Source organism: Centroberyx affinis, unplaced genomic scaffold, assembly GCF_046629955.1.
Source record: "Centroberyx affinis isolate AG114_WGS23_722 - 3 ecotype Tasmania unplaced genomic scaffold, CSIRO-AGI_Caff_v1 ptg002870l_1, whole genome shotgun sequence".
In the NCBI taxonomy this organism is placed as follows: Eukaryota; Metazoa; Chordata; class Actinopteri; order Beryciformes; family Berycidae; genus Centroberyx; species Centroberyx affinis.
In genome coordinates this window covers 369,172-393,662 of record NW_027281003.1, presented here as the reverse complement: position 1 = coordinate 393,662, position 24,491 = coordinate 369,172, and the positions used below count along the sequence as shown (strand labels likewise).

General features: G+C 44.0%; 1 protein-coding gene across 1 annotated transcript; it reads right to left on the bottom strand.

Annotated features, from left to right (window-relative positions):
- Nucleotides 1–2,031: 2,031 nt before the first annotated feature.
- apln (apelin) lies at nucleotides 2,032–23,189 on the bottom strand. Its single transcript, XM_071536412.1, has 3 exons — nucleotides 22,647–23,189; nucleotides 9,861–10,033; nucleotides 2,032–6,454 (listed from the first exon to the last, which is right to left on the bottom strand). Exons 1-2 carry the CDS (start codon nucleotides 22,711–22,713, stop codon nucleotides 9,867–9,869), a joined length of 234 nt encoding a protein of 77 aa, XP_071392513.1. The 5' UTR covers nucleotides 22,714–23,189; the 3' UTR covers nucleotides 2,032–6,454; nucleotides 9,861–9,866.
- Nucleotides 23,190–24,491: the final 1,302 nt, after the last annotated feature.

The following is a 24,491-nucleotide window of genomic DNA, read 5'->3' as shown; positions in this document are numbered from 1 at the left end:
AACACCTGCTTGTTACACATGGGCTTAATTTGCAATCACAGGGTGCGCACATAATTGGAGTTCAAGCATTCCAGGTGGTTGGAAGACAGCATTGAACTGGGTAATATCCATCACTGTCAGTTTGTCAGCGGTTCTGTGGGCTTTGTTGGTGGTATTGTGGGACAGCCAACTGCAGTAAAGGTTTTTACGATGTGGCAGGAGTTGATTCTGGGACTCGGTGCCAAGAGCGGTCCAGATGTTAATACTGCAGTCTGTTTCTCGGTATACGTTGAGCTACAGAAGACGCAGAACCCCACATACGTCCCCTCTGTAAATCCCTCTGCTTTCCTTTCCTCTCTCCCTCTCTAGCTGTGGGGAGATTGTCAATAATTAAAAGAACCACAGGAGAGTTAGCGACTGTGTCTGACACTCATTACCCGCCGTGCCTCGCTCATCATCTTCTCAGCCTTTTTTTTTTTTTCCTCACAACAAACTCAATGTACTCAACTTCTCCTTCACCCATCCCCGCTCTCCCAGCAGCGCACTGGTGGCTGGGAGGCAGTGACACACATTCCAGCAGTGACAGTGAACAGGGCTGGAGCTACTCTTTACAGACGGACCTTGAACTCTTTAAAGGGACGTCTGGCCTCGCAGTAATGCCCCTCGCTGCCCCGCTCCACACTGTAACTCTATAGCCTCATTGTCACGCTCCATATCGTCCCGGTGACCCCTAGCCCAATTATACAGCTGACCCAGGCTTGATGATATAACCTTGGGCGTCTTTTGGGGGGTGCTCTGGCTCAGGGGTGCACCTCCTGTCTATCATGCTGTGTCGGCTCTGCGTGCTAACCAGACACTTCCCTGAATGGTCCCAATGGGGGCCTGGGAGGAAGAGTGGCTCCCATTTCACCTCATTGCCTCATTTAGTCTTCCCTTTTAGATAAAATAAAAGAGTGTTTATTTCGCATGAGAAAATAGTCTGCTTGATGTCATCAAATAATCTTCAGTGTTTTCATAGAAATCTTCTATAAACATCATATGTACCATTTCTAATGTTAAACACAGTGTTTTCAATATCAAGAATGCACAGATATTTAATAAAATGACTAATAAAACAAAGAATTGTCGATGGTGCTGATCTTAAAGCTGTTTGTGATGTTTTCATCTTCCCAAGGCAGGTTTAAACCGACGGTTAGTGTTCAAAATGCAAACCTTTTCGGAAAGAGAAATATTATTTGGACACAGTGCATCGACCTTTTCGCTTTTGCTGAATCCCTTTCTGATTATGCAGCAGTTGAGGTTGGGGGAGTCACCTCTGTATGTGGTAATAACTTGTATGATTGCTACATCTCGGTACAGTTGGACTTATCCATAGTCTCCATGCATGCTCAGCAGCTGCGATGCATTAATGTGCAGCATGCTTAGTATGCACTATAAGCTCTGGGTAGGCTGCCTGTCACTGGTGAGGTGTTGCTTGATGGGCAAGGGGTTGATTTACATTTCCAAAGGTATGTGCATATACTGCAGTGACTGAATTTTTATACATCATTCAGCTGAAGCTATATGACACTGGCCATGGCAGAGCTCTTGGGGAAACATGTCTGTCTCTCCCCTATAGAGCAGAGTTGCAGGGCAGGTTCAGTGACGCAAATGCTAATAACTGGGCTGGCTCGAATTTGCCATAACCAAAATAATCAGAAAAAAGAGAACCTGTCAGCAAAGCCTCTGTAGCTGAGCACCTCTACTGATGAGGGGGCTGATTTTTTTTTCTGATTAGACCGAATTTGAATTGAACAATTGTGAGCCAGCTTGTCTTGGTGTTACTAGGCTGCGTCACTCTACTGACAAATGCCTCTCCAAGTGCAGTATCCCTGAATCTCAACCTTACATTTCTGTCTCTTATAACAGTTATGTATTAACTTGCATCTGTTATTCAGTATCTTGACTGCTATGGCTAGAATGTAGATTTACAAAGAAAAAAATGACACAACACAATGTTTTCTTAAAATAAGATTTTTAATATTACTTATTATCATAAAGATATATTTACACACTTTACAGAAATAGAAAATAAAAACACAAAGCTACGCATGAAAGGAAAAAATAAAATAAGTACTCCAAGAGCTAAAGCTTATCTTTTATAAATTAGAAACCAAAAGTTCAAATATGTACACAGTATTTCAACCATTTCTGATACACTTGTTTTATTTATTTATTTATTTATTTCATTTATTTTTGCCCAGTTCAACATCAAAACAGAGACAGGGACTGTACATTTGGCCTGGTGAGTAATATGAGCACACACCATAAACAGAATATAAGAGTTTCAGGAGTAATACATTGTCTTTCAAATGGTTTCTGCTTGAGACCTAGTAACACTGTTGCAATGGCGTGTAAGCCTACAGACTGCAATTCTCCTCAATCTGTTCTGAAGGGTATTGATGGTGGACACAGTGGTTATATAGGTGGAGAATGTGTCGCAATCAAGGGAGGAGGGGCCTGTTCTATTCTGGGTATGGGAAGTCTCATTTTGAGGCTGCAAGATAATGACAGATCATACTCATTTCCCACGGGAGATAAAATCTAGTTATCCTTTGGATTGCCCGGCCGGTGGAAATGTGTGAATGCATTGGATTGAATATCAGCCACTTGATCCTGCAGACACCCACTCTGAAGGCCGACATGATACAGTATGATGGGCTTAGAGATTCACAAGGTAAATCATGGAATGTGTTGCATGCCAACTCTTTTTCTGTGTCCTCAATGAGTGATTTTTTTTTGGTTCGTGTTTATTTTGAAAGGAATTTTATCTGGCAGAGAACTGAGAGAATAGTAGGCTACGACAATAATATAAAAAATTAAGAACCTTGTGGTTTTCAGTGATTTTTTTGTGGGGGTTACTGTCCACAGCTAGTGGGAAACGGCGACCAGTGGCTAAGCTAATATTTTATAACCTGCTATCTGCACGCTAACCAGCTGCTAGCTTATTCTCATCTCCACCAGTAACACAAATCCATCTCTGCTCATCCCCACTCCTTACACACTCCCAGCCAAATGCATTTGGACAAAAGTAGAAGAAAAAAAAAAAAAAACTAAACACAAAGGGGTAAGTTCTCAGAACAAACATTTTCTACCAGGAAAACATGCTAACAAGTGCATAGGAACATTACTCAGGCCTTGTGATGGTCACAGAGAAGAGGAACTGGAGAGGAAACAATGAGAGGATAGGAATCGTTTCTCTTGTGTAAGCCTTGCTGGAAAAGACCATTAAGGAAAATGGTTTTGCTCCCCGAGCATAATGTATTGGTTTATCATTAGTTTGAGCCTGGACGTGCTTGTCCTTCCACACCACAAGGCCCATTAACCTGATGTGCAGGGGAGGGCTGTGGGCTGTGATCTACAAGAAAAGAATGCCTGAAAGCTTTCACGTGTCCACGACATATTGTGCTGCAGACTACTTTTCTATTTTGTTACATCCACAAAAGATACAGCTTTTCACACTGTATTCAAAAAGTAAGCTTTGGACAACCAGCTAGACAAGAATCAGACAAAAAAATTGTCACAATACACTGGAAAACCATTCCATACCAAGAGACTTGTTTTCAGGGTTTATTTTTCCAGCAGCATAATGGAATTGCAAAAGTGCAGCCTTGCGAACCCATACAGAGAAGTCTTGGAGCAAAGCCACGTCTATTGTTGGGACTAGTTGATATTGGAGGCTTTGGATCATGGGATATTTGGCTTTGTTTTTTGGATTCGACCGATAACCAGACCAAGATTCAAATGGTACTCTACATAAACATTGGTTTGCTCTGGTCTCTGAAAGGGCAGCATGGCTGGTGCAGATGGTGAGGATACATTCATGAAGAACAGTGCGGATACAGACGTTGCTCGGCTCCCTAACAATAACTTCTGAGATGGGGGAAATATTGATTTGAACCCCTTGTCATGACCCAGCCGACTCCAGCATCCCAACTCCTGCAGCTCAGAACTTCCATCCCCAGCTCATATCCTCCTACTATCTTCCCCAATAATACATGAGACACCCTGAGCAAAGCTGTCTCATTCCCGAGGAGCATTAATGAAATCTACATCTCTGTCTGAGAGGGTATGAAATAATAATGGTGGAACTGAAATTATTACTCTTCACAGTGCCCTAGGATTTAATACATTTTTAATCAAGGTGAGCTTGGCTGGGTGGATTACCACTGTGATTTTAGATGCTCTCTTAATAAAAGCTTCTCATGCTGGGACTGAGAAGACTGCATTTTATTATAATATTTGCATGAGACATGGCAAGAGGGAAAAGATATTGGAAATCTAGGTTAACCTGCCAGTTGCTTATTTGGTCAAAACTGATTTGAATAAGGGTGTTTGCTGATTGGGTCATGGTGGAATGTGCTGTAGTTGAAATCAGATTTTCACTTAAAGGCCCGCTGAAAACAAATTTTGGATATTGCTCCACACACCTAATACAAAACCGGAGATTGGATGGCGGCTGCTCTACAGGTATCAGTTCTAATATGTTACATGGTTACACACTGAAATCAGCAGGGGTTCGGGGGTTGGAAAGGGGGGAAGGGTGTGGTTTCAATCTAAGCCAATTTGACAATGAGCTCAGACTGTAAGTGGCCCCAGCCAGCCTTGGGGAGATCCATCTGAGAAAGATTAACCATGGGATTTAATGAGCGTAATGATCAAAGCCACGACCACCTGTGCTGTGTAAGGGCAGGCTAGGAAGGCAACTGTACCCAACACAGGGATCGAGTCATGACTAGCAAGGACTGAATCTGGATACATGGCTATATTGGTGTATACATAGAGGGAGAGTAAAGATACAGTATATGAAAATATGCTCATATAAGCTATAAATGTACTGTATGTTTCGTGTTTATTGTTAAATAAATGCGCAAAATAGACTGCTCTGGTACAGGCTTCTATCACAGCACCCTGAGAAAAAAAGAAATAAAACTACTAATTAAACTTAGAAAAAAACAAAAACATAAACAGTAATATATTCCAGTATGATGGAAAGGCATAGCATTCCGTCAGTGAAAGATCTCGGTCAAAGGGTCAAACCAGCCTTATGCTAAACAGTAAGACAACTAGAGCACTAGTGGTAGGCTGAACATGGTGGCATATTTACTGAGCTGACAGATGTTTGCTTCTCAAACTGTTTTTGGTCTAATTTAACTGTCCTCCTCGCTACCTTTGTCTTACATGGGATTTGTTTCTCTTTTGCAGAAATTTATAATGCATAATGTGTCAGTGTATCAAGACTTCAAACAAGAGGTAATGTGTTTCTCATTTCTCCCTTCCTTTCGTTCTTTCATTCCTGGCAGCATTGTGGAGAAGGTTATTATTTGGCACTTCATTAAAAGGCAAGGCAGCCTGTCGTTGGAGCAGACCGCCCCTGCCAGTTAACAGTCGTGTAGAGCAGCTGCACAGAGCAGCAGTGTGGTGAGAAGGCTGGGGATTGGGGACAGGATTGGGATTGGGAATGGGATTGGGAATTGGGGTCAAAGGACTCATCCAAGGTGGGACACTGTGACAGTAACCTTGAGCGTATCGTTAAACCCCAAGGTGTTAATGAGTTCAGAAACACCAAAATAGCTTTGGATTAAAGATTCCCCTAAATGAAGGAATGATTCTGTCACTTAAAGCAGATAGTTTTGACAATATGTGCTCTCTTTTTCAGTCCAATTCTACTTTACTTCACATGTGGACGTACTGTAATCAGGAAGTACAAAAAGCACCATTAACAATGGTAATTAAGCGATGGTGATAATGTCATTACAATGTAATGCTGTTCCATTTGAAAAGGAAAACCTTGGATTCATTTTTGCAGCAGACAGGTAATAGTATCATGAGCGAACTGAATATTAGCTGATGCTGTCAACTTTTTGAAAACTGCCACTGCCTTTCCACATGATCAGCACCCTCTCCCACTAGTAAAAGCTAGAAGTAGCTACACAGCAATGGAATTAGTGGCTGCAATAACCTTGGATCTGAGAGATGGGAATACCACACTATGGAGAAGTGACAGATGCTTTAAGACTCAGATTGTTTTGACCGGGCTCCCTCTCCACCACATGTCATGCAAAGTGTGTGAGACACTCAGGGAGATGGCTATGATTGGGCTCTATTAAGCAAATGATAGGGGGGGGGGGACACTTGGGAGAAGATAGATAAGTAGTGAGGGAGTGAGAGAGAGAGAAAGAGAGAGACAGAGAAATAGAATCTGGTAGCTCGGGCTCAATACCCCCCACCCCCCTTCCCTGCCCCCAATTCCACTTAGAGCTGAGGGTGAGCGGCTTGTCCTGATTTTTTGTGGACAGAGTTGCTTGAAGAACCAGCAGGTGCTATGGACATCACTCTTCAGGCTGGGCAAGCGTAGGCCCTTCGTTGCAAGGCCCCCCAAGGCAAAGGAAGAGCATAGAAATCAGAACCTGGGGGAGGGCGCTCAAAGCAGTGCCTGCAAAACAAAACAAAGAAAAAACATTGAAAAGTGCCATCAGGCCTTGGTTTTTCCCTGAAAACATTTTATGAGTCATGCAGACATTTCAATTTCCTCTCCAATAAGGGTGCCTTCAGGGAATCTAGGCTAGAGCTTTCACGGTGCTATGTGTTATCTTTCACTTGAACAAGGCAACGTTAGACCAGAAAACAATGAAGAAAAGGTTATCCCAGACATGTAAGGAGCAGATTTTACGGCCTTTGATAGAAATGTGCAGCGGGGAGTAAGAAAAACAATTGTATGTCTCGCTGTGGAAAAGAAGCCTGACATTATCCTGTGCTCGGGGCACTGGATCAGTTCTTGTCAATGAGACAATCTTTTATCTTCCCTCGCCTTTTATCTTCTCCTGTCCTGTGATAATTTACCGAGATTTCAGATGAGTAGTGCAGTAAGCTTTGTTGCATGACAACAAGGTCCATTCATTGATAAGAGCCTACTCTTGTTTCAAAATGGCATATTTCTGTGGCCATGTCATGCCAGAGAACCGATGTATATCTAATCTCCATTGAGTTTGTATTGTTTGTCTGTATATTGTTTGCCTCCACAGTATGATCTCAGTATAGCAGCCCCTTCAAGCAAGGCTTATATCAGAGAGTGAGAGTATGGGAGGAGCTGCAGACCTGCTCTACATTGTTTTGATGGAAAACTCTTTTGAAAACTCGTTTACCAAGCTTTCTCACACTGAGGGTCTCAAGGGGTCTTCAGAAGTTGCCTGTGGCTTCAAATCTGTAATATCCTGCTTTCTTTTAGACTGTCACTGGCATGGTTTAGATCCCAGAGTTGTAATAGCACATTCGGATCTGAGTCTACTCAAGATGCTTAAGAGGATGACCTGGGTTACCGTCTTTCTTTTAGGATTCCCTCACATCTGGAATGTGTAATGATGAAAAGTCAAACTCATTCCCTCGTTTCTCTTAGGTGTCTTCGTGAATAACAGATGAGCTGCCTTTGACACTGAAATGGGGTGATGGCGCTAGATGCAAGGGGGAGGATAGGGGCGGTGGATGGACACTGTCAAGTCTATCAGCGTTCTTAATCTCTATTTATACAGCACTGTAATTAAGTTTAGGCCAATAATGACATATCCGCATACAGTCTGTCTGTCTCATAGAGATTTCGCTAGTCCTCAGCTCAGCGTCTCCACTGAACTCTGGCTTTGATCATAGATCTTTGTGTTTGAGTGGAACAACGTGCTGCTCCAGCTGTTTCCGAAGGCGTTTTTTTCCCATCATCAGTTGAAACTGAGGAAGAAAGGAGGACACATGAGGAAGGACAGAGCCTTTCAAGTTGATGTGTTCTCAGAGTGGCTTGTCGGATGGATTGCTGCTAGATATCGGGTCTTGTGAAGAGTTAATTCCTGCAGTCAGACTCCATTCTGCTGGGGCAAGAAGGAGGAACTGGGAATGAATTGTGAAGAAGGTTCATGTTTTGACTCATTGGATCATTCAGTGGAGGACAGTACCATTATCCCTCAACCGGTGCAAATGGATGGCTTGATTGGCATGCTGGTCAGGTGGAGCAAATTGGCACGGCTGTGGAATTTGAGAAAAAGGAAATCCTTGAACGAAGTGAACTATGAACTTAGCAAGGCATGAGAGGAGCCGGAGAGGGGAGCGAACAAAAAAGGAAATCTTCGTCTTGTTGTGATTTAAGTGGTGTTTGCGGAGACAGCATTGTGAGTCACTGAGCCGTTCTCTTTTATAGAGCTCCACAACTTCCTGAAGCTTCCCGTATTGTGTGGCCAACATTGTGGTGCTGAAAACGGGCATTGACCGCTCAACGCGCAGAGAGAATGCTCGCAGTTTATTGGCAGAGCATGGAAAGTTGGAAGTCCAGTGTTGCCCTTCAAGTGCAGAATGCCCTCGCTTGAGCCTTGCTCTTTGTTTTCACCTTTGTGCGGCTTCCTCTGAAGTCCTCTATGGGAAGTCGGAGTGAGTTCAAAAGAATTCTCACCCCCTCCAAAAATACAAAAGTAAAAAAAAAAAACAATAATGATCCATAATTCGCTATAGATTGTAAAACCTATCTGACTGCTTTAGAGAATGGAGCTTCCCAACTTCTATGGCTTTCCCCTAAAACTGATTAACCATGCCTTAAGGGAATGACACGTCTGTTTCTCTGGCTACAGCCTCCTCTCACTACGGGGTTAATTTATGGCGGCCCTCTGCAGGCTAGCCTTGTATGGTCGGCACCTCCTGCAGGGATATTGTGTCCTGTCAAGTTTCCCTGTCTCTCTCAGGGTCTGGGGGAGACGTGTGAATGGGTCCTGTGCTTCTTAATTCATGGACATAATTGTACTGCTGTTGCCCTCCATTCACACAAACATGCTAACATTAGCAAGCCCAACAAATGCATAGAAAGAAGCCCTGATTTGTCTTGAGTTTACTTCTGCTTAGGTACTTGACCCTATTACTCATGGGCTGTATTATGTATTTTCTCTATAAAGATCTATTTTTACTAAATTAAATTAGAGTTTGTTTTGCTACACTATAGAAAATTTCAGACAGGACTGTCAAAAGGTGATAAGTAAAATATTTTCTCTGATTTAAGGATGAAAGAAGTTTCACACAAAGCCTTGTTTGTCTTGACAGCAAGTTAAATATTCTTTCATGGGAAAGTTACACTTCAGTGGTGCAGCTAAGAAACTCAACCCTACTAAGTATTATCTTTGGTAGAGAGTTTTAATTGACTTTATCAGATCGAAAGAAAAGGGTTTACTCTAGCTACATTGACTCAAAGGTTAGGTTTCTAAGTATAACTATCTCCCTCTATGAGGAAATAAATTACGTAGCCTTAAAAACAGCTTCTGCAATGCTATGAAGGCATGCAAGCTACTAGGCTAAAGTCCAATAATCTGTTAAGACATACTCTTTTTTTCTGTGCCAACAATAACATCCTTGTGTTGGGGTTGAGTTTAAATTGTGGCCATGACGGTCATTAACAGATTTTCCGGTCTTCCTGTAACAGTTTGAGTTTTCCACTGGCTGTCTGAAACATCCTAACTGATTCTGCCAAGAAAGTATTTTAGGACTGTTGGACTCAACATCACCTCTTAGAAATGTGGAATACACTGCTGTATTACCACATCAGTCAGCAGTTATGATTGAAGACAAAGGGAAATGCTGTTGCTCAGATGTGGAAATATTCTCTAGAGAGACATGTAGCTCTGACCTGACAGAATAGTATCGGCACAAGTTGGTGAAAAAGGCAAATGCAGCAAAGATATTCTTATGATGTTGATGATGATGATCAGGGGCTGGTGGATTGCAGCTTGAAATCATTTACTCTTTGTTATTGTACTGTTACAACACTAATTGTTTTGTTGGTGTGCTTTGTCAACAAAACCTAACGAGCTGAAACTCACCTTGTTCTAGAACGGCATGGGCCCCTTGTGGGAAAGACGGGGCCGTGGGCGTCTCCTCTTCCAGCCGGCTGGTCTGTGGGTCTGACCACCCCTTGCCGGATTCTGCTGGACCAGCTTTCTCACCGTAGCCGCCTCTTCCAGCTCTCTGCCATGCTCCGTGGAGGCCATGGGACCTGGAGGACACACACAGAGGAGAGTCCCAATTAGACAGCCCAAAAATGGCCTCTCCAGTAAATACCATTTCACACAGCCTACTCTCACCCAGAGTATCACATTTTGATTGCGAGCCAACTCCATCAGTGTCCGGGCAAAATGTGTAGTGAGATCCGAAGAGGGATCACAGGGGTAATGGATGAAGAAACAAGAGACATGTATAGATAAGTGTGTGAGAGTGTGTGTGTGGGCCTCTTTTAGCCCACCCAGCGTCGTAGTTCATCAAGTCAATGTGGTGGAACCAAAGCACAGCAGATCTAGCCATAGCTAAGCAAGAAACCCAAACCCTTGTGTCTCATGTCTCCGTCACTCTCCTTCAAGATTACAAACGCTGCACACCACCAAACCTTGTGGAGGTGCATCCCATAGCCTCCTATGTTTGATCCAGGATTAGAGAGGAGCTGAATAGTGGTGTGTCTCCCACAGAATGTGTGGCATATGCGTGTGAATGTTTTAGGGGTGTGCGTGTGTGTTTGTGTGTGAGCATGTGCACCCATGTGCTAGAGAGTGATCCCAGATGTTCTCAGTCATCTCTCAATAAGTGTGGCCTGATCCCTTTAAGCCCCTCTCTTCCAAATGGTTTGATCCACCTCTGTGTCTCTATAACCTTTCAACCCATTGCAAACCTCTGGGAGATCACATTTTTTGCAGCATATCTTTATGTGTAATGGGATATTTAACCTGGGTGATCTTTCACACTACATCCACTTCTTTAGTCCCATAAAATTTCAGTAAAATCACGGCAAGGCTTTTCATATGGGCATGTCAAAGAGATTGAATATCTCATGGGTGGAAAATTCTTGTAACCAATTGTCAGTAAAATAGTTGTAGGTATTACTTTCAATCAATTTACAATTTTAATGAACAATTTTGATGTACAGTGTGAGTACAATGGGATGGGAGTATTTTCAGTTAGCGAAATACAGCTGTATGTTTTTGTTACTGACAGTGTATCTTCCTTGCTTTTCTGAAATCAACATTGTGTTCTGTACAAAAGGTCCCTTCTGCATTCCCTAAGAAGAAAGATTGCCTCAGAGCCAAATGAACACCGTTTCTCAATAGTAAATAAGAATTCCCATTAGGTATTTCCTGTCGAAAAGCTGATTGACATCACTCACATGGGGTCATGACATTCCAGTCTCCTCCCCCGAGAGACACTGGCACCATTTTTAGGATTCTCTAGAGGCTTTCCTTGGGTTTATGAGCTCCTGGGCAAGCACCCTTCTCAAGATATCTCACCCAGTCTACCACAGTGGTGAAGCAAAGGAGCAAGTATACTGAAGGCTGCAGTTGAACAGTTTCCAAAGCAGTGAAGATGCTAGTTTCCCTTAATTGACCAGATTTATGGAGACATCCTTGCTTCCCGTGCCCCTTCAGATTATTTTCAGCATTCAGTGTATGACAATTGTGCTAGAATGGGGACACTTGCAGGGTGTTGTATGAACAAGGACAGGCTATGAACAGCAGGAATGTGGCCTAATAGAAACCTTGAAAACAGTGTCTAGGACCTGTCTACTGCTCAAGCTTGCTTCTCTGACAGGCAAGATCAATTCCTTTGAATGGAGGGCAGCTTTCTTCCTGCGCAGAATTCAAAATGTTCAAGTCATTAGAGGGAAGGCACATGTCTCTACAGGCTTCCCTAGCACAATCAATGACCCTCAACTTTGGCATATTGAATATTTCCAAAGAATAACCTCCACAGGAATGGGAACAGGGAAAAGAGCTTGGTTTCCAGTTTCCAAGGTTTAAACAATAGTGAATTGAATGATTGAGCTAGACAGCATGTTGAATGTTTTCAATGTATATCCCTGAAATGCCAGACATCTCAAGTTCCATTTCCACACTAATCTTCTTCCGCGAGCACATTACACACTATATTTGTGGGCGAACACTGGGCTAATTCATTTGCAGCAGGGAAAGTCTCTGTTGCATATTTCCGCATCTAAAGCCCATCTTTGCCCCTAGGCGCACTAATCTGCACATTATCCTCTTGTTATTGTTCCAGATACAGAATGAATAAGGGAAGTTTACACATACTAAAGGCATTCAGCTCATTTCTTTCTAATCTAGGGGGTTCAGTGTTAAAACACTCTATGTTTGAGCAGATTTTGAGGCTAACAGAAGCTCCATTTTATGGGGGGCCTTCCTCCCTTGGTCCCTGAAACACCTTCAACACTTTGACACAGGGCAGGAGGCCGTAGTTCTCACCATGTTACGTCTGAGAGTGATACCTACAGTATAACCATGCTACTGAACCCCCTACCACAGCTGATGTTTGAGTGACAGGCTGCTTTTACAGGTGCTACAAACACATGCTCGCAAATGCACACAGACGCACACACATACACACACTGCAATGCAAGATGGTAAAGTAATTGTACCTCGGCTGAACACAACTCATCTGCTCTTCCTCTCTGGGTGGCTCAGGCTGTCATAACCCAGGTCCATAATGAGACAATTTAGATGTCTCCTGCCATGGCAAGCTGTCAGCTACTGCTCAGCACTGGGGTTTGAAGGGAGAACATCTCGTGATTCTCCTGACAAATCTCAACCCATCCAATCTGGCTACAGGATAGAAAGTGTAATGAAAGCTGCTAAAAATAAGCTAGGCCCCAGTGATAACACTGGCAGTTATAGATTAACTCTTATGGCCAGTAGGGAAAGCATCATGGTGTGAGAGACATGACATATAACAACAGCTTTGTATCTCTAGCCATCTGTAGTCAAATATATAGAGATTGGATGTGGCAGCTTCCACTGCAACTGGATAAGACCTTTTGATTGTTACCATAGTAGGGTTATCATTGGCTAATGCACGTTTCATCTCCATAAACAAAGATATCTCAGATATCTTATTGCTCTGAAATTGGATCCAGCCTCTGTAGCATCCCATTTGATGTTTTCCCATGAGAGACTCCCATGTTTATGTTCAGCTAGTAAAACAGTGAAAAGGCAGCGTAAGATGTCTCACAATATCAACCACCTTATCTCTACTTTTGATGACCTTAGAGCTCTGGCTTTACCCTCACTCCACCAAATCACAACATTTCTTCCCCAGCTGGTAATTCCCTAATTAAACTTTAATAAAGGGGGAATTTCAGGAATGCCTGGTTATTGCCACTACTGCTGCTTGCCTGCCTGCCACCTCCACAGACAGGAGAAGAGTGAGGGTGGGAGGGGAGAGGAGAGAATAGTTGACAGTGTCACAAACTGGCCAGTCTCCAGACTAATGATGAATGGCTGGTCGGCTGCTCCCTAATTCCCCGCCCTAGTTTCACCACCCTCCTATGGTGATATCTGTTATGTTGTCTTTTTCGTATGGCTGGCTCTCTATCTTATCCCGGCCCAGCCGAAAGAGAAATACTGACAGCTTATCGCTGTCGATTCCCCAGCAGCCCATCACGAGGCCTGGAGAGTTATACATCTTCCAGCGCTTGTCTGTCCAGTCACAGAAGAGAAATGTGTGTCCTCTGGTCTAATGCCAAGTTCATCAACTGCCCTCATGGCTGGCATGAGCAAACTGTATATCACAGTGCTGCAAGAGAGGTGCCACGTCAATACAGAAACACAGAGAGCATGGCAAATGGGCTAGAGCTGCTTATTGATAGTTGTAAAGCTGGTTTGTGTGTATAGGCTGCCAAAAGGACCACATAACAAATGTCTACACTTGTAAATGTAGGCAGGGCATGGTGCTTTTCCTGCCACTAGGAAAAATAGATTAAACTATACCAGTCTGTGAGGCTAACTATAGCAACAAGTGAGAGGAGCCATGCTCACGGTTTACAAATTGATGCAATATAAACATGCACAGTCAAGCATGGCCACCAAAATTGAATGCTTGCTGCGTTTAATTTTCTGTGTGTCACCGCAAATTGATTTGCTGTCCTGTTGAATCTTATCTGTTTGTTTATCGGTCTTGCTCATCACTTTCAGTCACACTGATTATGAATCAATTGTGCGCAATCTCATTGATCCACTTTCATGGTTGGCTGAGCATTTCCAAAACATTTCATTTCTCTTCTGTTTTTTTTTTTTATTTTTCTGTCTTAACATCACTTCTGTGGCACCTCTACTCCTGCAGTCTTGCTCACCACAGTTTGTACAGATGTGTAAACAAGCAGCTGTCATACAATAGAAATTGGGTACTGGCAGGAGAGGAGAGGAGAGGAGAGGAGAGTAGAGTAGAGGAGGAGAGGAGAGGAGAGGAGAGGAGGTAGTTCATTGTGCCCACAGTGTGATTCCACTTCTTCCTGGGTCATCACAAAACTCATAATTGATCCTGGCGATGGCTAAGTACCTCCTGTCACAGGTGATGGGATGTGATAATGACTTTTATCTACTCAGACTGAGATTCCTTCTCAGTTGAGATTGCACTAAGCCAGAGACCCAATTACAGCTAACAGCACGATGTGCCCTCTTTTCACAATCACACGTCTTATTAAAAATGCCTTGAACACTATTATTACTACAATATTCCATAACAAGATGCTCCACTCTAATGTGTGGATAATGGATATTGCAGATATAAACAAATGATTCCCATTGCAGTATTTGCTGTACATGTAATATAAAGATTTAGCATTATTTGTATATATATAAGGGATTAGAGTTTTCTTATAGAGCTAGTTGTATCTTATTATATAAATGTGTAATCCTTATGGGTAACACAAAACAGTATTTGTGTTTGTGGGAGAGAGGAAGAATAAATACCCTGGTGTGTGTAGCCATGGTTATTACCATGACGTCGGAGGAGCAAGCCTGCTGTCTCCATCGTGTGCCTCCCTCCATTCACTAAAAGGAGAGGAGTAGCTTTAGCTAATGAATCCGTCTATTGCATGCCATTACCACAGACATGCTAACTCACACAGCCAGACAGACACATGTCACGGGAAGAGATGCTTCCTACTACATAAGCACGTAAGGGGATCAGGATTATTTAGGCGAGGATGAGATGTGTTAATTGTGCCAGAACAAGCCAACACATTCTCTTAACCTCGAATAAGCCCCTGCAGCGCTACAGCATCGTACTGGGGATTTGCTAGCTGTCTGTCTGATAGCCTCCCCGCACATTCATTGTTAGCCTCCTTCGCATATGGAACAGTGCCTAAGCAAGGAGGCAGTCCCTTGTTGTTCGGCTTTCACAATCCAACATTTAGCGTCAGGAGTGCTGCTTATCGCATGCCTACCAGTAAGTCTGGGCCTTGGCAGAAACTGGTACCGATTGCTTGCCGACTTTCAGACCACGTTACCATGGCAGCCACCGTGAAAGGCGCTCAGTTAGGAGCAAAAAGAATGACATTGTCAGTTGAAATGGACCAGGTTCCCAATTTACAAATTTCAGTGCACAAACTCTGAATTCATGATGAGCCCTCTGACTGTGTCTGTGATGTTTTTAACCCCTTCCCCGGGCCATTGCCCTTGGCCTTTGAGTGTTCCTCTCAGGGGGTTTGTTTTGGTTGTGAGCACTTTGTTTCATTGCTGTTGGGCCCTGTTTGATATGCAGCATTGTTGTACTGTGATAATGCTAGGCTTGTGGCTGAACTGAAGGCTGGCTTTGTCTACGCAAACTCCAACGAGGAAACCAAAGTGCATGAAAAGTTGCTCCCATTACCGCGGCTTTTAAACTTAACCCCTTGTCAACCGTACTTGGAAACCAAGCCCACTCTAGCTGAAGGTTCAGAACAAATTAAAAACAAATTGTGCAGCCCACTAGTTTCTGGGCTTCTGCAGATGTCCCTTTGAGTCAGTCAGCCGCCTGTGAAGGCTGTGAAGTGCGGAACTATACATGCTCCTGAATTAGAGAGTGTATGTAATGATGAGGTGTGAGACTGCCTGCTCTGCTATGATCAGAGCGCTGTGAGTTCAAAGGGCCGGCAGCAGCATTGAGCCAGCTAATGAAGCCACTGACTCCCCTCACTACTTGACTGCCTGTTGGTTTATTCACAGTCCCACTTCTGTGGAAGGGGTGAAACTGTGGCTAGGAGGTTACTGTAGGTTGGAGCCTATTGAACATTGGTCAGAGAACCAACACAAAAAAACACTCTAAGGGGAGATTTCTTCACAACTTGCATCCAGAACTGACAACCTGCTGTGTCAAAGATGATTGCGGGCAGGAACATGATAGGTGCTGGTGTTGCAGACCCGGCTATTTCAGTTAACAGCAGTGGGCTAAAACTATGCGCATGGCAGGTAGGTAGGTAAGGCTACCAACCGTTGCCCTAATCTCCAGAGATAGCATGTCAAGGGCAAAGGGATCCTCCAACCATCCGTTTCCATGGGCACGCTAATCAGATGTGAAACACAGCCCCTCCCTCTCTTGTGTCATCACTCCCCCCCATGCTGTGAACCTGCATGCCTTCTCCCATTTGAGATGTGGGAGAGAGAGAAAGAGAGAGAAAGAGAAAGAGAGAGATACGTCACTGCGCAGGGTTCACTGCAGCTTTTAATGCCTGAGGGGACCACTGCCTCTCCCCATAGCATATACTCTTAAAGAAAAATAGCATCAACATTGCATACAATTGCATTGCAAACAATTATTATGCCACACTTCAAGCTCAAGCAGCTAGATTAACTCACACAAGGTAACATCATTTGCTGAGATCTGCGCTTATTAAAAAAAAGAAATCAATACATATCAAATTCCCAGCTTAGGTGCAATGATTTTATGTAACACTCAGCATATGTAGTGCAGAAAAGAAGCACCTTTGGGTAAATGTTATAACGCCATAAAACCTAATATGCAATCTGTTCACTTGTATATAGCGAAGCAATAAAATCTGTACAGATTTTTACTGACAGGTTCAGCTGTATGGTGCTGCAGGTAAGCTAAGAGTTTATTAGTCCTCTGTGGTCCATGAGGTTTTCATCAGCTGCTTGGATAAACTGTTTGCCTGATGTAGATACATGTTTATGAATTCCATCTATTGTTTTTCTCTTCCACTTTCATAAACATCTGTTCATGTTCAGGGGCCCTGAGTGCAGGGGGCCCTCTCCTCAGCAGACAGAGGGACACAGCGAGGGGCCTCGTCCCGGACCAGGAAACAGACCATACAGAGATCTCCACTATCAGTCAGTGGCAGAACACTTGACTGATCAATGTTCGAGCCCATACTTGTGTGTGTGAAATAGTCTCCCAGGGAAAATATCATTGGTGATCAAAGAAAAAAACGATTGCAACTTCCCTGTGTCATGAATAATGCATTATTTCATAAATGAATGATTTCTATGTTGTCACAGAAGGGACCCAGTTGTGTGGAAGATGGTAGAGATCTCATGATTTCCATTTTTATGCGTTCCATTTCATTTAAGGCAAGAGCATGAGGTGCATGCCGGTTTGAAAGAATGTAAGGTGCACCACGGCTTAAAAGTCTTTGACAATAAGAGAGACGTGGATTTCCTGTGGCCTAAGGCTTGGAGTTTAGGCAGATCCCAGTGGGGGCGTCACTAAATGTTCCCAAACTCTACTAAGTCCCTCTGCACAATCCATAGCCCCAATCCACGATGCCATCTTCACAGCAATGAAATCCCTAGTCCGGTTTAGAACCGTCTAACAAGGGCCAGCTGTGCGGCGCTTTCAGCCATACATGAAATCTCACAATCTACAATGGCGCCTATAGAGCTTTGACATTAACTGGGACAATACCACTCATTCATATTTATTTGATTCTCCAAAGTGGTGCGTTGCTGCTGAAGGACGAGTATCTGCCATAAAGCAATATGAATCAGAAACAGATTTTTCCTAAATGGAGTGGTGAAACGACATCTCAAGAGCAATATACAAAAGTCATATTTTTCCATTCCAGGTTTCCACAAATCGAGCATGAAAAGCAATTAAAACACATTTATTCCACAAGACCAGAATATTTATTCTGTGGTCTGGCATCTTGTTAGTAAAAATGTCCACTCAGATCTTGATCAGGAATCGGATCTGTCCGGACCACCACTATAAATGTAACACTTAACGTTCAAATAGAGAGTCATAAATCACTTAAATATTGGACACAAGCACAGCTTTTGAAAATATCTGGCACTAATTAAGTTGTCGGAGCACCCTGGGCCTGAGGATAGGGTCTGCTGCTCACATGAGGCCTGGCTAACAAGCAGGATGGCTAACCCAGCCCCCCTGTGCCCCAACCCCCCAGTTTTTGCCCTCACAGCTCTTATAGGACGACCTGGACCGGGCCAGACTTACGCACAAGGTCCCAGAATGGAGCCAGAATCAAATTTAGCAGAATGGACTTCTTCTTCACAGCCAACATGTGCCATTTCCTACATTTTTTCCACATGTGAAAGCTGGAAAGATGGGCTAGACCACCAGCTGTGAGGTGTCTATGAGCTCCTTCAATGTGGAAAGCTTACACAACCTCTAAGCTCCCAGATAGCCTCTCTTCCTGTCCTCCCTTTTATTTTTCTGTCCCTTGGCCTGTCTTTTACTCCCTCTGCCTTTTTTCCCTTCACTGCGTCTGCTCTCAAGGGAAGATCTAAGTGAGTAGATTTATTCATTCAAAGGGTTCTGAATTACATTACACCAGCCCAGCAGTCACATATGCCAAAGTCTTCAACAGCTGAGCTCTCCAGGGAGTGTTAGCCCAAAGGTTAGCCTTATATCCCTACCAAATGAGTTATGATTTTTCTCTAAATCTCTTCCCCAACTCCCACCCACTCCAAAGCAATTGTGGGCCTTATTCATGAAGCCCACTGTTGGGCGATATTATACAGATGTGAAGTGGTTTATCACACAAAGCCTTGTTAAAATCTCCTCAATGAAGCCTACAGCCAGACTGAGTCGCATATTATATATCCAAACTAATGTGGATACATACTGTGGATCAAGAAAACATGCTTCTAGAGCTACTGTATAAACATACAAAGGCTACACATGAGACAAGCGGCTAACAAATCACTCTTTACACACTTTAGAAACAACGCTTCCTATGGAATGTGAATCCTACTGTGTGTGTGTGTCTGTGTGTGTGTGTGTGTGTGTGTGTGTGTCCTGTCCTGCAGCAGATGAGCTCTCATAAGGATGCTGCAGCCTGTTGGCTCTGTTCTCTAGTAATGCTGTGTGAAGAGGAAATCCAGGTTCCTCATAAAACTGATCTCAACCGCTGACCCTGTGTGTGTGTATGTGTATGTGTGAGTGTGTGTATGTGTGTGTGTGTGTATGTGTGTCTGACAGAACCCCAGCTGGTGCTCACGAGCTCCTGTGCCTCACAAACAGGCTCAATGATTCTCCATAATCCCATAATAACCTTTCCACTGCTCCCCCTTCGACACAACTGTTTGCCCACTGTTATTATGTTATGCCTGGACATCTGGAAAAGTTTGGCTGCTTTTGTTCTCTCCAACTCGCCATAATCACGTCCGCGGACACTCCTTTACATTTGGCAAAGCTACTGCCTAGAGACCTGGATTATGATTTAAAGCTTCCTGTTTGCTGCTAGTTTAGATCTACTGATGTTGTTTAACAAGATAATCAGACCTACTCTGGATGTGTTTTTTCAAGCGGTGTTGCGTGCCTTTAGGTGTCTTGTTTATCCCTCCTCTCTGTGGTGTATCCTGACCCGTAACACTTGGTTGAACATCTGAGTGAGGCTCGCTATGCATGCTGGTGCCGCGGTCCAGCCAGCCCCAACAATACATCAAAGTTTAATACGGAATAATAGCACTGCTGACAGCTCTCATAAAAATCGCCCCTTCCTATAAGCAGACAATTTCTCTCCCAGATAATGGCTGTGATCTGAGCCTCATGCGCCCCTCACACTCACAACATCCTCACCTGTTCAACCAGGCAGCACAATCACACCTTCTGCGTATATGTGAGCGTGTGTGTGTGTGTGTGTCTCAGCCAGCAGCCTGTGTTGTTTTTGTCCTGTGCGTCCCTAGGTGAAGATTGGCAGGGTGTTTCCATGGCTGTGAAAAATGGAGCTTTGATATCTCTAAGAGGCTGTGACAGACCTGAGCAGCCGCGCTTCTTTTGAGAATAAGGACTGTTTATATACCGGTCTTAAGAGTTATAGAGGGAGGAAGAGTGATCGGCCTCGGGATGAATTATGAATACCACATGTCTAAAGCTGGAGCCCGCTCTCGAGGCAGAGTGCTTTTCGAGGATGGGTAATTGAAGTGCGCTGCTAAAGGATGCTAATATTACATAGAGAAGGCCACAGTTCTTTTAGTGTACTGAATGAATATTGAAAGTAGCATTAGATAGGTGAAGTGAATTGCCTGTTGCACTATGAGTTCTAACTGATACACAGATACATACATAGATACACACACACACACACATCCCCACCCTATGACAGTCTAACAGATTCAATTCTATATTCATCGCTTCAGAACACCTTCCCGCAATTACACACACACACACGCTCTCTCTCTCTGTCTCTCTCTCTCTGTTTATCTCTCTCTCTCTCTTTCTCTGTCTCTCTCTCTCTCTCTTTCTCCCTCTCTCTCACACACACACCTACACACACACACACAGATGCCTGAGAGAGAAAGCCCACTGAACTGGAAAAGCGTTTGTCTCAAGATGAAAGGCTTCACACCCACTGCCTACATGCAGAGCCTCTTCCGACACCTTCCCGCGACAGCGCATACTGTAGCAGAGGCTTGTGCTACGCAGACACACTCCAGCTAGAGCCGTAGCATCCCTCCCCACACCCATCACCGCCGCAACACACTTGCATCTCTCCCTCTCTTTCACTCCCTTCATCCCTTTCTCTCTCTCTTCCTCTCTCCCTCTCTGTCAATGGAGCTCTGATACTACAGTAGCAGCCAGGGAACGGAGAAGCACATAAGCAGCATGACTTGAACAATGTTGAGAAGGATAAGCTCCCATGAAAGCTAGAGGCACAGCAGCCTTGTTTTCTCCGTCACTGGTGTAGCCCGGTGGGCTCTCAGGCGTGGAACATGCTTAGCCACACGCAGGGCGTGAAAAACGACACCGACCATGATGCAAGATAATTGCTTCCCATTTACTCATGTGCTGAGAGCCTCAGACAAAAATAGCATGTCGCCGTAACGAATGTGCTGGGAAGCATGGGAACTGTGAGTGCTGGGTCCATGGATCGATACACAGAGTGGACAGCATCTTACAACCATATAGACTACAGCATCTAACAACCATTTAGTCTGCACAGCATCTTACAACCATATAGACTACAGCATCTAACAACCATTTAGTCTGCACAGCATCTAACAACCATTTAGTCTGCATAGCATCTTACAACCATATAGAGTATACAGCATCTAACAACCATTTAGACTACATAGCATCTTACAACCTCATAGAATATACAGCATTTTACATGTAGTCTACACAGCATCTTCCAACCATATAGATTACAGCATCTTACAACCATGTAGTCTGAACAGCATGTTACAACCATACAGTCTATAAAGCATCTTACATATAGACTATACAGCATCTTACAACCACACAGTCTATACAGCATCTTATAGTCTATATAGCATCTCACAGCATCTTACAGTCTTATAGTCTACACATACAGCAAACATAAACACAGTGTCTGTGTGTCTTCCAAGCAGCTGTAGGCTGTAGTTCATAGGTAGGTGACAATCCCAAGAGGGGTCTAGACATTTACACAGGCCTAACTGTTGTTTTTTCACACCACAGTGTTACCTGCATCACATCTGCAGACTGACCATCGGTCTACAAACTGACCCCACAGCCACATTTCTCAGGATCCATTTACTCCTATGAGCTATCAACGAGTATATGCCCTGCCCCTGTGTAATTGTCCCAAGTTGTTGTTTTTTTTTTTTTTTTCAAATGGAGATATTAGATCCACATTGGAATTGATATCTAGTCCAGCACAATGGCTCCAGAGACGCAGCAGCACTTTACGGAAATTTACTGTGACAAGGCATCAAGATTGAGCCCCTCAGGAGACCATCCATGCATCTGGGATCTGTGTTCCCCTCATCGATGTACACCGATAACAATCCTCATTATCATCACCACAGGAACCATATATGTATATATAAATGCTGTAATGCCCTGCTGCACATTCACAGTCACATAATAATGATATAACACTTGAGCCAGATGGTATACATTAAACCATAAATTAATCAGAATCCTTCCGTTTGCCACTCCACCTTACAGAACATGTGCCATGCATATCTACATTTCATAACAGCCACAACAGTCAACCATAGATCCAGCCTCTATCACTCAGGAATAGCTCCACACTCCACACACATAAATGTCCATCAATAAAAGCCTCTAAATATTTTATCTCAAAGTCACAGCCTCTGCTTACATCAAGCTGAAGCTGGGAGCAGAAAAAAAATCTAAGGCATAAGCAGTAGTCCCTTTCAAGTTCAACATAAAACCCTTGGCAATACAATAGCAGACAGTATAACCACTGCAGTGCAGTACTGTACACAGCCAGGTGCTGATATTCCTGCCTTTTAGAGCCCACACAAGGCTAACCATGCCGGGTAACTGATCAACTACAGCTGCCTGCACGAGCCCAAGGCGAACAGGAGAGAAATAGAAAGCATAGGGAGACAACCAGCGACAAGCCTGGCCGCTCCTGTACTCACCAGCACTGGCAGAACACAGCAGAGACACCAAGAGCACAATCACCAGCGTCAGGATCTTCACATTCATTTCTGCACTCCCCTCTGGCTCTCCGCTAGTCACTCGCTGATATACTGTAGTGGTGTGTGTGTGTGTGTGCGTGTGTGTGTGTGTGTGTGTGGATGGGAGGGAGAGGGAGAAAGAGGGAGAGAAAGGGAGAGGGGGAGAGAGAGAGAGAGAGAGAGGGAGAGCAGCTGAGCGAGCAAGAAAGAGAGAGGGAGAGAGAGAGAGAGACTGTTTGCTCCCCTGTGTATGTGTGTGTGTATGTGTGTGTGTGAGGGAGAAGTGAGTGAGTGTGTGTGCCTGTGTGAATGTGTGTCCCTGGGAATGTATGTGTATGTGCGGTGGCTCCCTGGTTGTGCCTGTGTATTTGTCCGTTTTGTGAGTCTAAATGCGTATTTGTATATCAGTGTGTGACAGCGCCACTCCAAGACTGAAGGCACGTCTTTATCTGAGCTCTCCCACGGAGGTGTGTGTGTGTGTGTGTGTGTGTTTCTTTTTTTTCCCCTTCCTCTGTCAGAGAAACGGCAGCATGAGCCAAGTTCAGTGGAGCTGTGAATGTGCTGGGAGTCAGCTTGCAGGTCTGTCTGTCTGTGTGTGTGCGAGAGTCCTGTTTGCCTTGGATAAGGAGCCTAGTTGGTCATGTGGCTTATGTATCATTGACTCTGTGGGTCACGGAAAAGCCCCCCCCACCACCCATCTCCTACCCCACCCCCTTCACACACTCACTCACACACGAACATGCACACATGCACGCAAGCACACACTCCCTCTCCGGCTGAAGAGAGAGAGAGAGAGAGAGAGAGAAGCAAGGGAGGGGTGGAGGGTGGCAGAGGGAGGGAGGAATGGGGTGAAGGAGGAGGAGTAGGGATGTGGGGAGGGGGGGCAGGGGTGGGGTGGTGGGTGGGGGGTGTCCAGGTTTATGATAATACCCAAACAGATGCTCTTGTTGAAAACTCTTTGAATTGCAAACGGGGCGGCTTGCCAGGAATCCAGGAATCAAAATACCAGCTTATGAGGGGAAGTAGATGAAAGAAGGGAAGGTGTGAGATGAGGTTCACATTTTCCTGCTTTTGTGTCTTAGCCAGCTGTAGAGACCTTTCTTCCGCGCACTATTCTTTAGCCAAAACGGCACTGGCAGCCCCGTCTGACTAAAAGGTATGGCGTAAATCATTTGCGGCGTTTGAAGTTAGTGTCTGTGGCACTGGGAGTAACCGCAGGAAAAAACTTATCAGACTCTGCCTGATCCCATCGCTTGTGTTATTTGTTTCAATGCCCCTGAGTCATTTGTTTTATTTTGTTGCAGAGATTTTATTCTTTCAGCGAACAAAGCCCCGAGAAAACCACCACCCTGCACGGCCATGAAATAAATCAACTTATTTTTTTCATTTGTATATCAGACAATAAACAGGAAAGGTTGCATTTCTTGTCCTGAATTGTGAGAACTATAGGCAAGCACTAGAACTACAACAAGTTTTCTTATCGCTTTTAGCCATAGCCCAGCATCAAGGCGTCAAGTTTCTACATCCCCTCTTGAAAAGAAAATCGTGCTGGAAGGCCCATAAATTTAGCATGTTTTAAAATCAAGTGGACAAAATATTTAATAGATAAATACATTGTAAAAAAAAAAAAAAAAACATTTGGTACTCCACCCTGTTGCATTACATCAACGCTCAACAGTAGAACCCATGAATGCTACGATAATATACGCTATAATCACCACAATGTTGGAATTTTTAGGCAAATGAAAAAAAACATACACTACCAGTGAAAAGTTTGGACACACCTGGTTGAATGCACTTTGTTTT

What these genes read in the sequence shown, in the direction of transcription:
- apln (XM_071536412.1), bottom strand. Translation starts at nt 22,713, where the DNA reads ATGAATGTGAAGATCCTGACGCTGGTGATTGTGCTCTTGGTGTCTCTG. An exon ending in GCTGTGTTCTGCCAGTGCTG is followed by an intron (nt 10,034 to 22,646) that starts GTGAGTACAGGA and finishes TGTGTCCTCCAG; the next exon opens with GTCCCATGGCCTCCACGGAG.